Here is a 21,494-nt window from a genome sequence, read left to right as displayed (position 1 = left end):
TGGGAGTGTATCGGTCTAATTGGTCGTCTTAATGAAAAATGAGTAAGAATCGGGAAATGGTCCGTCATGTCAGAAAGTATTATAAAAGAATCGGGAGGAGGGAGAATGTCGCGGAAAATATTGTCAGTAAGTGTAGCAGTTTCATTAACTACACGAGTTGGTTTAGAAATCAGAGGCAAGAAGGAGGCCGAAAAAAAAGTTTCAAGAAAATCTTGAGATATATTGTTGTGTTTCAATAAATCAATGCTAAAATCACCTATAAATATTACATCCTTATTAACGAGAGCTGGATTATTTGTTGTTTGGGAAAGGTACGTTAGAAAGTCATTTGTATTTGAGTTTGGGGGTCTATAAACTACACCAATAATCATATTTTTACTACCAGGAATATTAATTTCAATAAATAGAGATTCTACAGTGGCGTTCATGGAGTTAAGATAATCACAAACCGTATACTCGTAGTCATGTGAAATATAGAACGCTACCCCACCCCAGGTCTGTCTTCTCGGTTATTCATTACGAAATCATATCCGTTAAGAGAAAATTGATGGTTAGAATCACACGATATCCATGTCTCAGTAAGGCCAATTAAAGAAAAGGGGCATTTTTTAGAATTTGAAGTGTTATTCAAAAGTAACTGAAGTTCATCAAAATGTTTATTTAAACTTTTTATATTAGCATGCATTATGCTGAATGTATCGTCGTTAAATTTTTTGTAAGATTATTTACCTGATGTTGCGTAATATACTCAGAAGAAGGATTTTGCAATATGTTATGATCCTGTTCAAAATCGAGATCTAATTCTTCCGAAGCTAAATTTATATTATTAGTAACAAAATTATCATAAAATGAAGGATCCATTGGGTTGTTAAGTACAGTATCCTGAGGTCTCAATTCGCTGAAGAGGTCATCATTATCCAATGATGTAAATGGAAACTGAGGTGTATTGTCTATGCTAAGAAGTCAGTACATATCCGAAAGTGTTGTGTTATGTCCAATAAAGTGTCGGTCAAGGTCACATAAGAGGCAGTAAAGCAAAGTAACAAAGTGAGGGGAGAAGGCAAAGAACACAAAACACATATAGAACATGAAGAAGGACGAGGAGGCGCAACACAAAGGATTCTTACGCAAAAACGAGAACGTAGGGCAAAGACCTCTAAGTGTGAACGATGCAAAGTCAGTGAGAACGGAACGATTATCGAAACAGACATTGGCGGAGGAGATAAAGTGAGAAGCTCCAAAATAAAATAAAATGTACTGAGATACACCTATAAAATAGTACATTCAAATATCAAGATATAATTTCAAATACGTATAGTGAGTAAAGAATAAAGGAATACGACATACATGGCATGATTATTGAACATATTTGAGCACAAGTCTTCTAATAATATTTGCATTCTAATAATTGAACAAGAGTACCAATCACCAAATACTCAGAAATTATTTCATAGTTGTGGCAAGAGCGAACAAAAACAAAGTCAATGAGTTGATAGAAGGGGACATGCCCAACATGTTGAAATGTCAAATGGATAATAGAAAAGGAAGATTGTCATTTAATGTTAATAAAAGTAATTATTAACAAGAGGCAGACATTTCCTTTTCAAGTATTGTGTAAACAAAATGTGGATTATTCAACTTGTAATCCATAGTAAAACTGACAACAAAAAGTGATGCAAGCATGCCTGGCATGATCAAGAGCAAGTAAACACAGATTATTTTGTTTATATATATATAATTGGGTAATGCTAATGTTACAAAAATATGGAAGTCAAAATTTGCATTAATCGAGACTGAAGACATTGTAGTTCATGATTTGCATAACTCAGACGCTGTTTTATGATCTTGCAAGATACTGAAACATGTGAGGGATATAACATGCATGGCATGATAAATTAACGTAATCAAACAGGTCCTTTATGTATTCTGAGAAACAATCAGGAATACCAAATTCACAGTAATTATTTTAAAGATGTGGCAAGAGTGAACAAAAAGTTAGGAGTTCACCATGGACCCATCCACGCAGGATCATCCATTGCTACGAGGGAGGGGGGGGGGGGGGCGCTGAGACAATGCTAAGCAAAAACAGAAAAATCCCCCGTGGATGGGACCATGGAGTTATAACAATTGAAGGAGAGGTCATGCCCAGCATGTTCAAACACCAAATGGATAATATTAAAGGAATATTGCCATTGGTGAAACAGCCATTGGAAATTATCACAAAGTGCAGACATTACCATAATCAAGCATTTTTTTTAAACAAGGTGTTGATTATTCAATTGGAAAACGATAGTATAATAGACGAATAATGAGGCAGCATGCTTGACATGGTCAAGAGCAAATAACAAAGATCTTTACTCATAAAATTGGGTAATGTTAATGTTACAAGAATAAAAGAGTAAGTCAAGCATGGCATTAATCGAAACTGAAGACATTTGTAGTAAATGATTTGTTTATCTTTGGCGAACGGTACAAGAACAAGACATGACAAAAAAATATACCAAAACAAGACAGACGAAATATTACAACAGACAAATAAAAAAAAAAAACAACAACAAAACAAAGGAAAAAAACGAGTAAAAAAAATAAAAAAAAATCTGCACAGGTAGAGATATGAATATCTCCAGTCTGGACAATCCCTTTAAGTTACGCCTATCATTGTTCCCTTCATCTATTTATTTCACAATATACAGTGTGTATTAAAAAAAGTTTACACTAGGAAAAAATCCTGTAAAATTATACATTAGTTATATCCGGAAGATTTTTTTCCACATTTTAACACAGATCCATTTAAGTAAATGGCGAAATAACTGTCGAAAAAAAGTTCCGCTTGTGTGAGTATCACTTACTTTTGAAGTTAGTGAAAAATTATTTGCGCAGAACTTTGAAATACTTAAGCGAATAAAAGTAGACCTTAGTCATGAAGATCACATGGAACTTAGCTAGTAAAATTTATTTGAAGATATATACTTTCCTATTATAAATTGTTTCCTTGCCCAAAACAATTTGAAGAGTGTCATTGCGCCCCACCCCGCTCCCCCACACACCGAGGCCATTGTGACGAGATTTGCTTTACACTGATCTATGATTTACATGAAGTGGATCAGGCTTGATTTTCATTTTGTTAATTATTTCAAGCTTCGGGAAAGTGTGTAGAAACAAACATTAAAGGAAAAATGAAATGTAAACCCACTTTGAATGGCAAAAAATTATTGAAAAAAAATGCTGGAGATGTCTGATACAAACTTTTGTTTAGATTCAGTTATGTCCTCAGATCCAGCTGGCACAAAAAGGTTAAAAGTTGTGCTTAATAAGTGATAGCATTTTGATTTGGGTGGCAAAGTTGATACAAAATGGTTGAATGTATCCGTTTTATTTCAATTGACTAAAAGTGCAAGGGAAATATGTAATAAAATATTTCGCAGGGTAAGTTTGAAATCGCCCTTTTCCTTGACACAGCGTGAAAACGAGCATTTCTGCGCAAACAGATTTCTTCGAGCTTTACTAAAATGAACAGTGCTCACTCAAGTGTAACTTTCTGTAAGAACTTTTACTTTCATTGGATAGATGAGACCCAAATCCAAGAATATAAGTAAGAAAATTACCAACATGTTGTACATTTTCTGATTCCCAGAACATGTAAATTACGTTGGGTTTTTATGAGAGTACCTTCCATCTCGTAAGGGACAATTCTATTAACAAACACCAAGCGTCAGAACGTCGTGGGCACCAACACTTTGCATTGTTAGTATGCGAAGGCCCCCTTTGTTCAGATTTGTGACCACCGCTCTCTCAGTGTACCGTTTTCACAAAATCATGACCCATCAAATACAAAGGGTACAACACCTATTTTATCCAAGTTTCGGAGTTTAGATATTCATGCACGAAATCCTCGGTGATGTAGGGATTGGGTTTCATTTTTTTTCCTTGCAAATTTCAGTTCTAGGTCTAGCCTAAATTTTTTGGTGACTTGCAGGTACATGTGTAGCATGAGATGGATGCCGGGGGGCGGTCAAATGTATTGCTATACACATGCGTGACCAAATTATTTCCCAACACCCTCTGAACGATTTTTTTTTGTCTCTGTGTGCAAAATAACCCCCTTAACAAGTTTTTCGTTGGCTTTATTTACAAATTTAGACCCCTAAACAAGTTGTCGCCAGAATATGACCCCGGGGAAAAAACGTACCATAAACACGTTTGGCTAGTCTTTTTATAAAAAAAAAACTTTGGAAAAAACATACCGTATGTTTGACCCCGCCCCGCGATTGACCGTTGACCAGTCTTTAAAAACCCCCTTTTGCTTAAAGAAATTGTGTTTTTGATACCCTTAACGGGCTTATTTCGAAAGGGTGGGTGCTGTCGCGTTAGGGTGCGTCAACGCGAACGCGAAGATTCGTCCAAAGCCCCCCCCCCCGGTTTGGCCGAAAGGGTGCGTTGGGAGCGCCACGTCGCGTCGCGTTCACTGGAACACGCCCTTTCGTCCAAAGCCCCCCCCCCCCCCGGTTTGGACGAAAGGGTGTGTTTAATAATAAAGAATAAATAAATACAAATATTTATAAGAAAGCTAAACAAACAAAAAAGACGAGTGATATGTGAAATTTGCATAGGAACATAAATCATCATATGGCACAAACATTCTTTTTAAGGTAAAAAAAAAACAATGACGGCATGCTGCATGAGGATTTTTCGGTGGAAATGTTTTATGGTGTAATATTGATACATGTAAAAATTATGACTGATTTTAAGGTTCTTTCAAATAAAAAAGTAACTTACCTTCAATTTTATACTTTGCAGGTGTGTATTTATTACAAAGGAAAACATTCGTATACCAGGAGATATTTGGTGTCCCCCAAATTATAAAACTTACGGCAGATTTGTCCTGGAAGGGCAAGGCCAAAATTGATGTCGGGTCAGCATTCACAACGTTTAACTCTTTAGACCCTACCTTACTATATTTTACACTTGAGACCCTGCCTCAGTATATTTTGTGAGATGTATCTGTTGTGTATGTGTGCGTATTGTGTGTATAATAATAATATGTGCGTGTTGTTTGTATAATAATATAATAATAATAATAATACTTATAATAATGATAATAATAATAATTTTCACCCCAAAGAGTGAATTTATGGAAATTAATTTGAAGTGAAAAATTGGCGCCAAGTGGCTTATTGCAAGGGTGGGTATCTGATTTTATTATCATTATCATTATCATTATCATTATCATTATTATTATTATTATTATCATTATTATTCTTAGTTGAACTTTTCTTTCTTTTCCTCAAATTGTCAATACTTTAAATGATTGAAAATCCACTTTTTTACGTGCAAATTGGCAATGTTTGACAAAATACCTTATATTCAGCTTTCTTATAAATATTTGTATTTATTTATTCATTATTATTAAACACACCCTTTCGTCCAAACCGGGGGGGGGGGCTTTGGACGAAAGGGCGCATTCCAGTGAACGCGACGCGACGTGGCGCTCCCAACGCACCCTTTCGGCCAAATCGGGGGGGGGGGGGCTTTGGACGAATCTTCGCGTTCGCGTTGACGCACCCTAACGCGACAGCGCCCACCCTTTCGACATAAGCCCCCTTAACGAGTGCACGCGCGGCCCGCGTCCAAAAGTGAAAAAACATCCTCTTTAAACGCATTTTTTTTCGGGGGGGGGGTCAAGCATGTGTACAGCAATATATTTGACCCCCGGAGGGATGAGTGTTCCTTACCACAATCCCGCAATGGTTAGAAGAGCCATGCTGCAAGACATGCAGCGTCGACATCGGGGGTACAGTGGAAACGTTAAATGTGTTGATGTAAAATATTTCGATGAATAATGGGTTAAACAGAGATTAAAAATAGGCAGATGATATGTCAATGCCAGTCAATCACAAAAGGTTGAAAGATATAACATTTCTCTAAGATTTGAAAGTTTACACTTTGGTGAAATATAAACTTTATAACAAAGTTGGTTTCGTGCATGTACAGTACATTAATACCCCAAAATTTGAAAAAATTAGGTTTTGCACCCTTTGCCTTCGATGGATCATAAATCTGTGACTCGTGATAGTTGTGACACAAGCAAGGTGTCAACTGAAAGTTGATGAATTACCCAGTCATGTAAAATAAAAATCACAAGAATAAATCATGTAGTCTTGATAGAGGTGACCTTTGAACTTCGGTTGTTTTTTTTAACACCCTGTATCCTTTGAATCATTTAATTTCACTAATTGTGGCATGCCTACTAAAATTATTGCACACACCAACCCTATGCGGATATTGAGTGGATCTATCTACTAGCAACGCTGCAAAGTGTTGACGCCCTCTTTATTCATTGGACCAAAACTGGACGAGGAACTTACCTATTGATGCTGTCAACTTGGACGCTTAAACGTGAATAATTTGCGGGAAACTCAATGAAGGGTCGAGTAGGCGCAGAAGAAAACAAATCACTCCTATAATAGATTTTGCCATCTTCAGCTGGATCGGAATACGTGAAGTAGATGTGCCTTCTCACTGTGTCGATACTAAAAGAATTTATAGCTGAAAAAAACAACAATGACTTTAAGGTAAATGAATAGCTCGGCAAGGTGTTAGTTGCCACCTTTCGCAATCCTCACGGACGCTAACATTAGGGTCCTCTAACCCAAAAGTTAACGCTTAAGCCTTGGTCACATTTGCACTACGGCGGCCGTACGGCGAGTCGAAGACAGCCGTTTTGTTAATCTTAATTCAAACCACATATACGTAGTAGGATAAAAAATGTTAAAACGGCTGTTTTCGACTCGCCGTACGGCCGCCGTAGAGCAAATGTGACCAGGGTATTAATCATACACTTGATTTTTAAGATTGACTGTACATTATAGTCAATACACTCTAACATAGAAAACTGCTCTACAATCAATGCTAAGCTTTGTGTTACAGGGTGGTTACAGGCCCTTCAGATCTGCTTTTCGTGTGCAAAATTATTTCCTGCGACACCCGCACCATACATGCATGTACATTACGACTGATGGCTGGAGATATTCGAAATGCAGGACCTACAATACATTATGACATGAATAAGAAAGTGGTTTTTAAAACAAATAGATTACATATTGAGTGAGGAAAAAGCAACTGATTTAAGGCTTAGATACACATCATTACAGTCCATCGAATCGATATTGCATTTAATGTGGATCATTGGTGGATCTCTGGCAATCGACTCCATGGACCAGATCACCTCTCCAGCCGAAACCATTTCGCATGTGCTGATTATGTACACAGCATGTATAACACGTACCAGTCGAATTTGGGGGGGGGGGGTTCTTTTGTTTACTCCTACCAGGGGCGTAGATAGCGGGGGGGATGGGGGGATGCATCCCCCCAGAATTTTAGGTGGGGGGGGATGGTGTGTACAATCATCCCCCCCCAGGTTTCTGTGGGGGAAGAAGCAAAACTATACAGTAATAAAGCAATGAATGCTAGTTAAAATCAATCAATAATAATAGCAGTAATAATCATAACGTACAGCAATGACAAACATGATCAAAATTTGACTTTTATTCAGAGTCAATCATCTTATATGCATTTACAACTTGCAAGTTTTAAGTAATAACAACTGTCTTGCGTCGTGATATACATTTAAGGATCGTTATTCAGAGTTTCACCAAGTACATTTCCTTATAATAATTATGTATTTGCAAAGGAGATAAGTTCAAAATATTTCATTACAGATTTAAGAAAGTGTCGCTTAATCACTCCCTTTCAGAGCAGTTGCTTTCATAACACATTAACACTGTTCAAACGAATTAATAAGAAATTACCTATACACATACACTGACCCTTTTCCCTGATGGCCATGTCCTCAACCCCTACTTTGCAAAGGAAAAGTGAAAATTTTCAGTCTCTAAGGAGCGAATTAGTTAATGAATGATTTTGGAATGAAAGTGCAAATTTTGGATGGCCTCAGTGATATCCGAGGTTTTTTTCACTCAATATTCACTCTTTCATATATTCACTCCTTAAAGAGTGAAGTATTTCACTAACTTTTTTCAGAGTACTTTGCGCTTTTCAAAGAAGGTAGAATCATCCATTATATAGACATGCCTTAATTCACGAAGGCAGATTGAATCAATCCATGGATAAGATTAATTTATGGTCTAAGTTAGCGTACTTTTGTACTTATACATGTACTGATTATTGAATCGTTCAAGAGAATAAGAACTTAGCAAGTATGTTCCTTTCGAGCGTGTTACCTGATACTGCCATATGAAGCATTAGTATGCCTGTTTTTCCTTCACGTTGGGCATTACAATCCTTTACTGTTAAGGACTGTTTTGCATAACTATATTGGGTGAAAATAAACGTCTTCCAGTTTCAAGAAGAAGTAAGTCGAGGCGCAATGTATTTTGGAATTACTTATACCAGTGATTTCTGTAGGTGCGCAGTCTTCTAGGTTTGAAGGTTATAAACTGTTACATTTCCTTACCTATGTTTTTATCATAATCATCTTAACAAGGTACATAATAAGAAATGAATCGAAATTATAACAAGTTACTATCTATACAGTTTACTTCCGACAACCCGGTGAGGTTTATTTCATTTCCATACTTAATTCAATCAAGCCTTTGTAATCATGGTAATTTTAAACAGAGTGTGCTTATCATTTTAGTGTCCGCATATCTGCACGTGGATAAGAAATATAATGTTGAGCTTTTTTTATTTTACCCCTATTACTATAATTGTAATTGATATTTTTTTGTTATTTGGCTGTTTATTCCTTCAGTTGTTGATTCATTCGTTTGATCATTACAATATCGCTACTTTTAAAAGAGTATACTACTATACTAGTAAAAGAAGGAATACTAGTTATTCTAGATCATGTTTAGCAGGACTGTCATGACCAAGATGATAACTAGACATCCGACAAATGACATTTCTCTTATGATCATCTTTACTCATTGTCATTAATCAAACAAAAGATTACTGCCATGAAAAATGTGCAAGGAAGTTTGTTTATTACTGGATGCCCTGTTTATTGCTGAAAGCAAAGTGATTAAAAGACACACGAGATAATCCATCTCCTTCATTCTTTATATATTAATTATATATAAATATATATATATATATATATATATATATAAAGAAATGGATGAAGAGAACAATGGTAGACGTAGCTTAAATCAAGGTTCCCCAGAGCTATCTACCCTTTGGAAAAATTGGTTATGCCGAAAAAATGTCTCCGCCGGGAATCGAACCCGGGCCCCCAGCTTTGAACGCCGGTGCCTTAACCACTAGACCACAGAGACGGGCCAGTGGCTAGGCCGACCGAGATCCGATTGACCGTCAGAAAGACAGATTTTCGACACTATACCAATTACCTTTGTCGGGTGAAGGTGGGTTTTGAACAATGACAAGCCGTCATGCCTCAGCTGGATCAAAGCTATTGCTTCGATACAGTACACGTATGTGAGAAAGTATACAAATGTGTGAAGCTATACATGTACAACAGCTTAAAAGCTGTTGTACATGTATAGCTTCACACATTTGTATACTTTCTCACATACGTGTACTGTATCGAAGCAATAGCTTTGATCCAGCTGAGGCATGACGGCTTGTCATTGTTCAAAACCCACCTTCACCCGACAAAGGTAATTGGTATAGTGTCGAAAATCTGTCTTTCTGACGGTCAATCGGATCTCGGTCGGCCTAGCCACTGGCCCGTCTCTGTGGTCTAGTGGTTAAGGCACCGGCGTTCAAAGCTGGGGCCCGGGTTCGATTCCCGGCGGAGACATTTTTTCGGCATAACCAATTTTTCCAAAGGGTAGATAGCTCTGGGGAACCTTGATTTAAGCTACGTCTACCATTGTTCTCTTCATCCATTTCTTTGCAATATTTAAATAAAAGAGTTGCCAAAGCTGTTGTACATGTATAGCTTCACACATTTATATATATATATATATATATATATATATATATATGTATATATATATATATATATATATATATATATGTATATATATATATATATATAAGTGTGTGTGTGTGTGTATATATAAATATATATATATATATATATATATATATAAAGTATGACCCAGCTAGGGATCATCCCCCCAGGTCTAAGGACCTGTCTACGCCACTGACTCCTACACGAACGATATGCCTCTAGCACACAATTTAATGGGCATTATGTTTTACTTTCCCTAGAAATGGGATTAGATTCGTTTTCCCGGGGGGACCACTTCCATTGATGAGTGGACCAGGCACGACCAACGGTTTCGAAAAGCACCCTAAACAAGGAAAGCAAGGCTTTTCCAGCTTATAAAATGCATCTCGTAACAAGTAATTAGCTTCTGAAACCCTACAAGTATTGAAACACATACTCCTTTTCAGTATTTTAAACATCGTTTTTAACACCCTTATAACGTTTCATAGGCATATGCGAATCGCAGCCATGGCGTAATTTCCTTCAGCAAGAAAGTGATCCACAATGTGCTGCACTCAACCCAGGTGATGCAAATGTGTACCGGTAGGAAGTAATTCTTTAAAAAGCTATTACTTATTATTTGTACTACGCTTTTCCCATTGGGCCCAAACCGCTTACAATGAATTAATTAAATGTAACATTTTAACAACTACAAAGTACGAAAGAGATGAGTATTTCGCGCTCGCACTATTTAGATAGGGCTTATAGATAATTACACTTTTTATGATGTTTTATAAGAATAAAGCGTAGAAATGACTAATACGACATCGGCGTTTTGTCCCCCCCACCCCCACTGCCCTTATTTTTCACGAGCAAGAAAAAAGAGAAAAGCAAAGGGATGAGGGTGAAATACAGGCCTATCATTTTCGAAAAATGTTATGTCAAAATCTATCAAAACTTTGATTTTTGTGATAAAAATGTTGAAATTTTTTCTCAAACGCTTCGCTCGCAACTTCTTATTAATACTTACGTGATACGCTGTATTGAGCCCCCTCAAAATTTTTGGCCCATTACCCCACTGGGACAACCCCTTCAAAAAACAAATTAAAATCAACTTTGAGCGGCCGATTGGGGTAAATATGGGTGAAACAAATTTGGCCCCCCCCCCTATTGCCAAGAGCTTGATTCGCCCCTACAAATCTTTACGAAACCCAGAATTCGATCATAATTTGTATGTCACCATAGCATAAGATCATTCGTTTTGGCAATCTTCGAAGTGGCGTAGTATACGGGGGGGCAGGGGGGCACGTGCCCCTCCCTGAGATTTGGTTTGGCCCCCTGACAAAAATTGACAGAGAAAAAAAGGGGGAGAAAGAAAGAAAAAAACAAAATCACACCCCAAAAAGGTGTTGTGATTTCTTGTTTGTAGATCAAAAACAGAAAATTGAATCAAAAATACTTTTGGGCTTTTTCTGATTTCTTATTCTAAATTTGTGTTTTTATATATCAAAAACACGCTTTCCGCTACGTGATTCTGTTTGGAAAAACGCAGACAGCGAAAACGAAATCGGAAACTCGCTTTCCACTTCCTGTTCTGTGATTTTGTTTTCGCACAGCCAACAGCCATCTCGAATACGGTTTCTCTAGCTCGTCTCTGAGCCGACTTGTCCTTTCTTTCAAGTATATTAAAGAGCGCCCTCTACGTTGTCGATCGTTATACACGTGCATGTTGACCGGCAGGACTTTGGTTGGATATTGAATATTCGATATTCAAACTGTGAAATTGGTTTGATATTTAGGTTCGATATTCAAATGCGTGTGAAGTTGGACCAATATTCGATATAAAAGAAATAAAGGGTTTTTGAAGGCTTTAGGGGGTTTAACAGGTGAAGCGCGTCTCGGGCAACCACACTGGCATGCCCAAGTGCGAGAACATTTAGGGGATAAACTTCAGTGAATAAAAGGGCATAAAACTTTTTTTTCGTCGAGGGGCCCACAAGGATATCCCGACGGCTTAGACGGGGAAAAAACGTATCCTAACTTGTAGAACTCGACTCGGGCAATCGGATAAACACTAGCTTCACCCGGCGCATGCACATTTATGTGGCTCAAATTAACAAAATTTAAGGAATAAAGGCTAAGCCGTCGGGTTATCCCTGGGGCCCTTTGATTTTTTTTTTTTGCTTTATTCCTGTATTTTTGTTAATTTTGGGCGTAGAAATGACTGAACATTATTCAAAGCCGATATAACGTCACCTTTATACCACATTTTGATTGGCTACTTAAAACATATCTGTAAAAAGACAAATTACGCTAAACAATGTGGAGTATATAAACTTTGTGTTTTGTGTTACTTTAAGATTGACTAGGGTCAATGTTTGTTTATGCTTCTCACATGCCTAAAAAGTGTGTATCAGATCCTGAAAATAATTCTACGGCATCAAAATTATCATTAGATTAAAAAAAATGTTAAAAAATTAACCTAGCTTGCTTTATCAATCTGTGTAGACTTGGGTAAAACGCGGAGTATAAAAACACCACGAATGTATCACCATGAGGAGGGTTTTGGCGGAAAATTTCAAGTAACTTTTATCTCTTGGAGAGGGGTGAGTATTCCTTGTATGCGTTATCAACCTTCATATTGAATGTTTTGTTTACATTTATGCCCAATATCCATGCCATTTTCATTGAATGAAAGGGGAATCGTCTTCACCGTGCAAAAATGAACGGCAATATGTACATCCCACACTAGACGGGTCAATATATGGTTTGACCCGGAACTTACAGCAACAAATGATTTTTCAACTGTTTCTGGCAGTATTTGACCTCAGGAATAACATACTTAAAATCTACCAAAATCCACCAATGGGAAAGTAGATATTTTCAAGATGGCGTCCAAGATGGCCGCCATTCACTGAAAATGGATATAGCTCACTCATTATCAACCCTAGAATCCTGCTTCGGTTCATATTTCGTGGTCCAGGGGGTAAATGAATTCATTGATACAAGTTAGAGTAATATTACCATTCCAGGGTACTATGAAAATCCAAGATGGCGCCCAAAATGGCTGCCGTAGGCTAAACAATGCACAAATCATTTATTACTCATTGAGTGGCTTTAACTTGGTTTCTATTCAATGGTTTTAATGGTGAAGTAGTACATCGCGACAAGTTACAGCCAGGTGTCTTGTGTGTTCAAAAATCCAAGATGGCTTCCCCAAAATTGAGTTTAAAATGGCTTTAATACTTAAAATGGACATAGCTCATTTTTCATATTCACCTTATTTTGGCGTCTATACCACGGTTCAAATTGTCAAAAAATACATTGGGACAAGTTACAAGGACAGTCAGTGGTCCGGTAAGTTAAGAAATCCAAGATGGCTTACAAAAATGGAGTAAAAAAAATGCTGTTGCTACTTTAAAAAAAACGAACATAGTTTGTTCAATATCCGGGAATATGATTTTTGTGCCTATAACATGTGTAAATGGGTCAAATAATACATTGGGATAAGTTACAAGGACGATGGGTGGTCAAGTATGTCCAAAAGTCCACGGTGGCTTTAAAAATAGTATAAATTAACCGCTGGTACTTACAAATGGACATATTTCAGGTAATATCCGTCAAGGGCATATGATTTTGATGTCTATACCATGGTTTTAAAAGTCAGAAAATTAGAAACAAGGACAGTCAGTGATCCAGTTTATCGAAAATCCAAGATGGTTTCCCAAAATCGGAGAGCAAAATGACTGCTGTTACTTTAAAAATGGACATAGTTCATTTAAAATCCACCTAGGAGATGTGATTTCGGTGTCCACACTATGGTTTCATGGTTAAAATAATACGTTTAGACTAGTTACATTGATATGCAGTTGTCCATTTGCCTAAAAATCCAAGAGGGTTTTTAGAAAAGGCATCTAAAACGACTCATATCACTCAATAATAACAATAATATTAGGCATTTATATAGCGCCATCTATCTAGAAATATTCTATTCCGCGGTGCGTTATTATTATTATTACCCCAGCTTCAGCTCTAGCTGCCTTTCAGCGCTCATGCAGGGAATTAATAATGCCGGGTACCCATTCACCTCACCTGGGTCGAGTGCAGCACAATGTGGATAAATTTCTTGCTGAAGGAAATTACGCCATGGCTGGGATTCGAACCCACGACCCTCTGTTTCAAAGTCAGAAGACTTATCCACTGGGCCACAACGCTCCAATGGTAAGAGTTCTACAATATCTATCTGTAAGAAATAATGTTGGTGTGTAAATTGTGGTATTAAGGATCAAATAATACATTCGGACAAATAGCAAGGATGGTTAGTGTTACATTTCGTAAACAAAGTAAAAAAAATCCATGGTGGATTCTAAATTTTCATAAAAAATGGGTGCTGTTACCAACTCATGATACAATATGATAACTTATCCCCATGATGTAGATGCCAAGATTATTTATCACAGGTGGATATCGTTTGAACTATGTCAATTTTTAAGTGACAACAATCACTTTGGAACCCATTTTTTAACCCAACTTGGATTTTAAGGCAAATGGATAACTGCATATCATGGTAACCAGTCCCAAAGTATTTTTTGACCCTTGAAACCCTCGTGTAGACACCAAAATAATATCCCCAAGTAACAACGGTCATTTAAAACCTCAATCTTTAAAGCTATCTTCGATTTTTTGACATACCTGACACCTGACTGTCCTTTCAACTTAACCCAATATGTTACTTGACCCTTTAAGCTCTAGTTTATACACCAAAATCATACATCCAAGGTGTATTTCTAATAAACTATGTATACTTTTAAGTAACAACAGTGAATTTACACCATTTTTTTGAAGTTACCTTTAATTTTTTTTTAAAACAAACAATTGAATGGTCTTGTAACTTACCCTAGTGTTTTACTCGACCCTTTAAATCATTGTTTAGACACCAAACTCAAATTTCCCAGACAGATATTGAACAAACTATGTCTTTTATAAGTAACATCATACATTTTTATACTCCATTTTTGAAGCCATCTTGGAATTGTTTACATACTAGACCAGTGACTGTCATTTTAACTTGTCCTAATATTTCATTTGACCCTTGAAACCATATTTTAGACACCGACATCATATCTCACAGGTGGATATAAGATGAGCTATGCCACTTTTTTATCAGCAGCCATTCTAGAATCAATTTTTGGAAGCCATAATGGATTTCTGGTCATACCAAACCACTGACTGTCCTTAAAACTTGTCCTTATCTATTATTTTGACCCTTCAAAGCAGTGGTTTAGACACCAAAATCGCATCTCCCAGGCCGATATGAAATAAACTATGTCTCTTTTAAGTAATAGCAGTCATTTTAGAATCAATTTTTGGAAGTTAACATAGATTTTTTGAAATACCAGGCCACTGGCTGTCCTTGTAATTTGCCCTAAAGAATTAATTGACCCTCGAAACCAGTGGTGTAATCACCAAAATCACATCTCCCAGGCCGATATGAAAATGAGCTATGTCCGCTTTAAGTATCAGCAGCCTATTTTAAGATCAATTTTTAAAAGCCATCTTTGATTTTTGGACATACCAGACCAATGACTGTCCTTGTAACTTATTCCAATATATTATTTGACCCTAGAAACCAGTGGTTTAGACATCAAAATCACATCTCCCATGCCAAAATTGTTTTGTCCGCTTTAAGTATCAGCAGCCATTTCAGAATCAATTTTTTCATTTCATTTCATTTATTCAATACTTTCATTAAAAAACAGATAAACAATGTAGATATATACACACATATAAAGGAGTATAAAGAAAACATATAAAGACAAACAATACAAATGTACAAATGAAAGTATTAGGAGAGGCAGAAAGGCAGAGCCTTATATAAAAAGCCAATCTCCATACAGATAAGAAGATTAAAAATTGAATTGTTGATTAAGAATAGCAAATTAAAATGAATTGAAAACAGTACATTTAAATCTAACACCCTTACATTCACATACACCATTCACAATCAAACACCAGCAAACACACACACACATACATTCTTATTTCAAATATCAAACTGTTACAATTTAAAGGTACCTATGTAATAGTAAAAACTTCATTTTTCTTTTAAAAGTATTCAGCGTTGGACTCTGTCTTATTGTAATTGGTAATTCATTCCAAATTAATGGACCCTTATAAAAAAAATTGTATTTTGGTAAGTTGAAGTTTTTGTTAAGGGAAAATGAAAATTGTTTGAATGCCTAGTTTGATATTCATGAATATTTCTGTTCAGTTGGAAATATGATATGATACATGTTGGTAATAATTTGTGGATACATAAATACATGAATATTGCACATTGGTAAACATATATATCAGGCATTTTCAGAGTCTTTAGATTAAAGAATATAGGGATGGTATGGGCAAGGTATTGGCTGTGATAAACAAGTCTTATAATTTTCTTTTGCAGCACAAAGTCTATTAGTATTTTGCATACTAGAGGATGCCCATGTAAGAATACAGTAATACATAGGTGGCAATATCAATGTGTTGTATAAGATCATTAGAGTTTCTTTGGGAAAAGATTTCAGTTTATAAAATAAACCGATACGTTTGGATATTTTATTGCAGATGACACTAGTGTGTTCATTCCATGTTAGTTTATTGTCAATAGTTACCCCTAAAAAAGTTGTCTGTTTGACTTGACATATGAAAGAGTCTTTGATTTTTTTATTTTATTTGGGTTGCATCAATATGTCTTTTTGTGAAAGTCATGAAATTTGTTTTTTTATGTTAAGTACAAGTTTATTATTATTAAGCCAGACAACCAGTTTTTCAAATTCAGTATTAAAGTTATTTTGTAGAGTAATGATATCATGGTGGGACATAAACACACTAGTATCATCCGCAAATAATATTGGCTCAAATTGTTCAGAAATATTGCACAAGCCATTTATAAATAAAAGAAATAATAATGGGACTAATATTGAGCCTTGGGGCACTCCACACCTTACTGTAATCATCTGAGATTCACATTCATCTAATAATACATACTGTTTACGATTACTTAAATAATTTTTAAACCATTCAAATACAACACCTCTAAGTCCATATCTCTCTAACTTTTTTAATAAAATATTATGATCCAGAGAATCAAAGGCCTTACTAAGATCTAAAAACAACCCAATCATTACTTCTTTTTTTCAAAGGCAATTGATACTTTGTGTATTAACTCGATAATGGCAGAAGATGTAGAGTGACCTGCACGAAAACCAAACTGCTTTGGAGTAATGATATTGCACTTGTCCAAGAATTTATATACACGTATCTACACACATTTCTCTAAGATTTTAGAAAAGAAAGGGAGAATAGATATAGGTCTGTAATTAGATATCCTATCTTTTAATCCACTTTTATGAACTGGAATGACTTTGGCGATTTTTAATTTGTCAGGTACAATACCAGTATTCAGAGATAAATTGATTATTCCACATAAAGGATGGCATAAAATATGAATAACACTTTTAACTAATTCACCACGTACTCCATCAAAGCCAGGGCTCTTTCCACTCTTAAACTTCAAAACAATATCAATGATTTCTTTGGGTGTGCATGGAGTAAAAAACATTGATGATTCATTTCTATTTACATATTGCAAAAAGTCCCCAGAATCAGTAAAAGAAGAAGATAGTAAGTGACCTATGTTTACAAAATATTTATTAAAAGCATTGCATATTGCACCTGTCCCATTTATTGTTTCATCATAATACTGAATTGCACTTGGTATAACTGTCTTTTTCACACTCCGCCCTAATACATTGTTGATGACCTTCCATGTATTTTTCATATCACCTGCAGCATTTTCAAATTTGCTTTTAAAATATACCCTTTTAGCCTTTTTTGATCTCATAATTTACAGTATTTCTCATTTTTTTTATACTTAACACAATTTTCTTGAGTTTTTTCTTTTAGATATTTTTTATATAAACAACATTTTTTTTACATAGCTTTCGCAATGATTTAGTAAACCATGGTTTATTTTTAAATTTCTTTTTCACAAAACGTTTCAATGGAAAACATAATTCGTAAATGGTTTGAAATTTTTGTAAAAACGTATTGTATTCTTCATTGGGATCGGAGCTTTTAACACTCCAAGATACATTACTCATTTTCTGAATGAAAAGATTTTTGCTTTCTGTACTGAAAGTACGTTTCATAAATGGATGTTCTTTTTTTAACTGTAGCTTCACATTAGAAATGGAAAAAACTGGAAGCTGATCACTAATGTCACCTAGGATGACACCTGCATATATTTCGTCTAAATCATTGGTAAAAATATTGTCCAACAATGAAGCTGAATGATTGGTTACCCGTGTAGGAGTATGAATAAGTGGATATATGTTGCAGGACATGGAAAGATCAAGAAATTCTTAAACCTTTTGGCAAATTGTGACTTCAAATAAATTCAAATTAAAATCACCCATTAAATACAATAATTTATTTTCTCTATTTACAATATTTAAAATTTCATCAAACGATTCAATAAAATATTGCACTGGTTGATTCTGTGGATGATATATTACTCCAAAAATAATATTCTTATTAGGATTATTAATTTCAATAAATAAAGATTCAAAATATGCATTATTCAGATCTAAATCATCTCTACATTTAAAAGTCAAATCTTTTCTAATATAAAATGCAATTCCACCTCCTCTTTTAGATTCCCTACCCTTAGCTAAAAATGAATAATTTTCAATATCATAAAAAGAATCTGCCTCTTTGAGCCATGTTTCTGTGATGCCCATGACTGAGAATTGTACATCTATAGAATCAAGAAATGAGGTATAACTATCAAAATTCTTGGAATTACTTCTACAATTACAATGTAATACACTAAATGCACATGATATTTCATAATCTAAATTATTACTGTATTGATTAAATTCCTCAAGGGTAAAAAAAGACTGAGAAGGTCCAAAATGAAACATGTGTTCATTTTCATTGATCTCAGGTGACAAATATTTAGTAACAGTTTGTAAATCAACAGTTATTAAAGAATTTTTATAATATTGTTTCATAGACATATTCACACCACACACACAAGCACATCTTAATTATACAAAAAAAGGAAGAAAAAATGGGTTTAAGAAAAGTACATGAAAAGTTTGATGTTATTGTGTCTTTTAAGAAATGCCACTAGGAGCCTAATGATAATAAAACAATAAAAACGTCAAGTCCACATCACGTTAATTATGTATGTCTCGTGGATCAGTTATGCTCATACTGACATCAAGTTACAACTTCCGTAGATCTTCCTTACATGTTATAAGGTGCTTTCTTGTAGAACCATCAGTAGTTGCCACGCTTACATACACCCGTCCACTCGAAGTCCAAGCTGCTAAAGTCTTTGGGTAAGTCTGAGCATCATGTAGAAGTTTGAAGTTTGTTGCTGTCAGGTCCTCAAATAGTGATATGTGCGATCCTTTCAGCCTCCTTCTATTTGCGAGTAGCTGCTGACACGACTTGTAGGAGCAGAATTTTACGATGATACCCCTGCTCTTTGCCTTATCAGCTGGGGGTTTCACTACACGGTGACTGCGATCTATGTCACTTGCATCGAGAACTACTCCGATTTGTTGTGCAACATCACAAACAATTTTATCAGTATTCTCTCCATTCGTTTCCTTGACTCCAAAAATCCTCACACAATTTCGCCGCGAATAATGTTCCAAAGAATTCATACATTCAACCTGCTGTTCCCCTTTGTCTCTACCATTCTGGACATCCATCATCTCACTTTCCATCTTATCAAATCTTGTTTCCAAATTGCTCAGTTTCAATGCAAGGTCACGTATTTTGACATCCCTCACTTTACAACGCGATTCCAATTCAGCAATACAAGTTTCTTGTTGAGTAAGCCTGTCTAAAATAGTACTAAGTTTTTTTCTCCACACCATCTGAGATTGCCTGGAAAAACTCTTCTTTTTCAAAAAGCTCGGCCATTACAGCCTTGACTGTTTTAGTAGACATAGTTAATTGGCAAGAAGAGGCAGTGGTAGTTAATCAAGGTAAACAAATCACGAATTGAGTTCTGACATAGATCTAGGCCCCATCCAGTTCATTCACACATACATGTACCAGGCAAGTTGGTAACATCAAATGGTATAGATGGGACTGTAGAAATCAAAGCGCTTACTCACACAGAACAATCATCCGTAATGTTGATTTAAAATACTTGAAAGCTGTCACATTTGACTCCTAGTTTGGCTGTTGGGATCTAAAGAAGTTACATATCAGTAATATGCAGATGCAGTTTCCAGAAAATGTCGTCAAAAAGCAGCAAATACGGTTTAATGCAGCTGTTGATTTTTAACTGGACCAGTAATGGCACCAGTAATGGGATTGCCTAATCCATCACTGTTTTTTGCACATACCACACCACCGACTTTTCTTTTAACTTGCCCCAATGTATTATTTGACCCATTTAACCATGGTATAGACACAAAAATAATATCACTGGGTATTGAATTAATTATGTCGGGGTTTTTTTAAAGTAGCAGCAACAATGTTAGACTCCATTTTTGGAAGCCATCTTGAATTTTTACACATACTGGACCACTGACTGTCCTTGTCACTTGTCCCTATGACTTATTTGACCATTGAAAACATGGTCTAGACACCAAAATCATTATGTCCTTGGTGGATATGAAATGAACTATGTCCATTTTTTATTATCAACAGCCATTTTAAACTCCATTTTTGAAAGCCAACTCGGACTTTTGGACACCATCTTGGATTTTTTTTGACACACCAGACCACTGGCTGCCCTTGTGACTTTTTCTAATTTACTACTTCACCCTTAAAACCCTTGAATAAAAACCAAATTAAAGCCACTTAGATGAATTGTGGATTTTCAGCATATGGCAGCCATTTTGGGCGCCATCTTGGATTTGCCAGGTACACTGGAGGGCTTATAATTCACTCTAGCCTGTATCAACAATTATTTTACCCCTAGACCATGGAATATGAGTCAAAATATGATTCAAGGTTGGATAATGAGTAAGTTGTATCCATTTTGAGTGAATGGCGGCCATCTTGGACGCCATCTTGAAAATAAACACTTTCCCGGATGCAGATTTGGGTAGATTTTTAGTATGTTATTCCTAAGGTCAAATAGTACAAAAAGCCGTTAAATAATCATTTGTTGCAATTTGTTCCGGGTAAGGATATTTTTGGTCGTATATTGACCCGTCTATACGATACGCTGCGATGACTGCGCGGTATAAAATTACCGTTTTGGGGGCGATGTGTCAAGTCAAATCGGGTCTCGCATGAAAACGAGCAAAAACGGGCAGCTAAGAAATCGGGAAAATGATGCTGATAGAATTTAGAAGGAAATCCACAGAAATCTAAACGTTTCTGATGTAAATGCAAAAAAATACATGGATTATCAGCCTATTTCGAGGAGTAACTTTCCTATAACCTCCTGAAAGGTGCTTTTTATCTACTTTGAACCCTTTTATACAAAAAAAAGAATGTGGGAGCCATTTAAGATTCCTACATGAAAAACCTCCTGTGAAATTGTCTGTTCTTCAACTAA

The 21,494-nt window shown here is 35.8% G+C and overlaps 1 protein-coding gene across 1 annotated transcript in view; it reads right to left on the bottom strand.

The window, feature by feature from the left end:
• The window catches only part of LOC121419791, a 60,212-nt gene that overhangs the window by 30,814 nt on the left and 7,904 nt on the right, over window positions 1–21,494 (bottom strand). The window contains exon 3 of the mRNA XM_041614251.1: window positions 6,366–6,546. Within this exon, the coding sequence (XP_041470185.1) occupies window positions 6,366–6,546 (181 nt within the window). The remainder of the gene's footprint in view (window positions 1–6,365; window positions 6,547–21,494) is intronic.

This window comes from Lytechinus variegatus, chromosome 8, assembly GCF_018143015.1.
Source record: "Lytechinus variegatus isolate NC3 chromosome 8, Lvar_3.0, whole genome shotgun sequence".
NCBI lineage: Eukaryota > Metazoa > Echinodermata > Echinoidea > Temnopleuroida > Toxopneustidae > Lytechinus > Lytechinus variegatus.
Note: the sequence above shows the minus strand (reverse complement) of the source record. Positions and strands in the feature narration are given on the sequence as shown.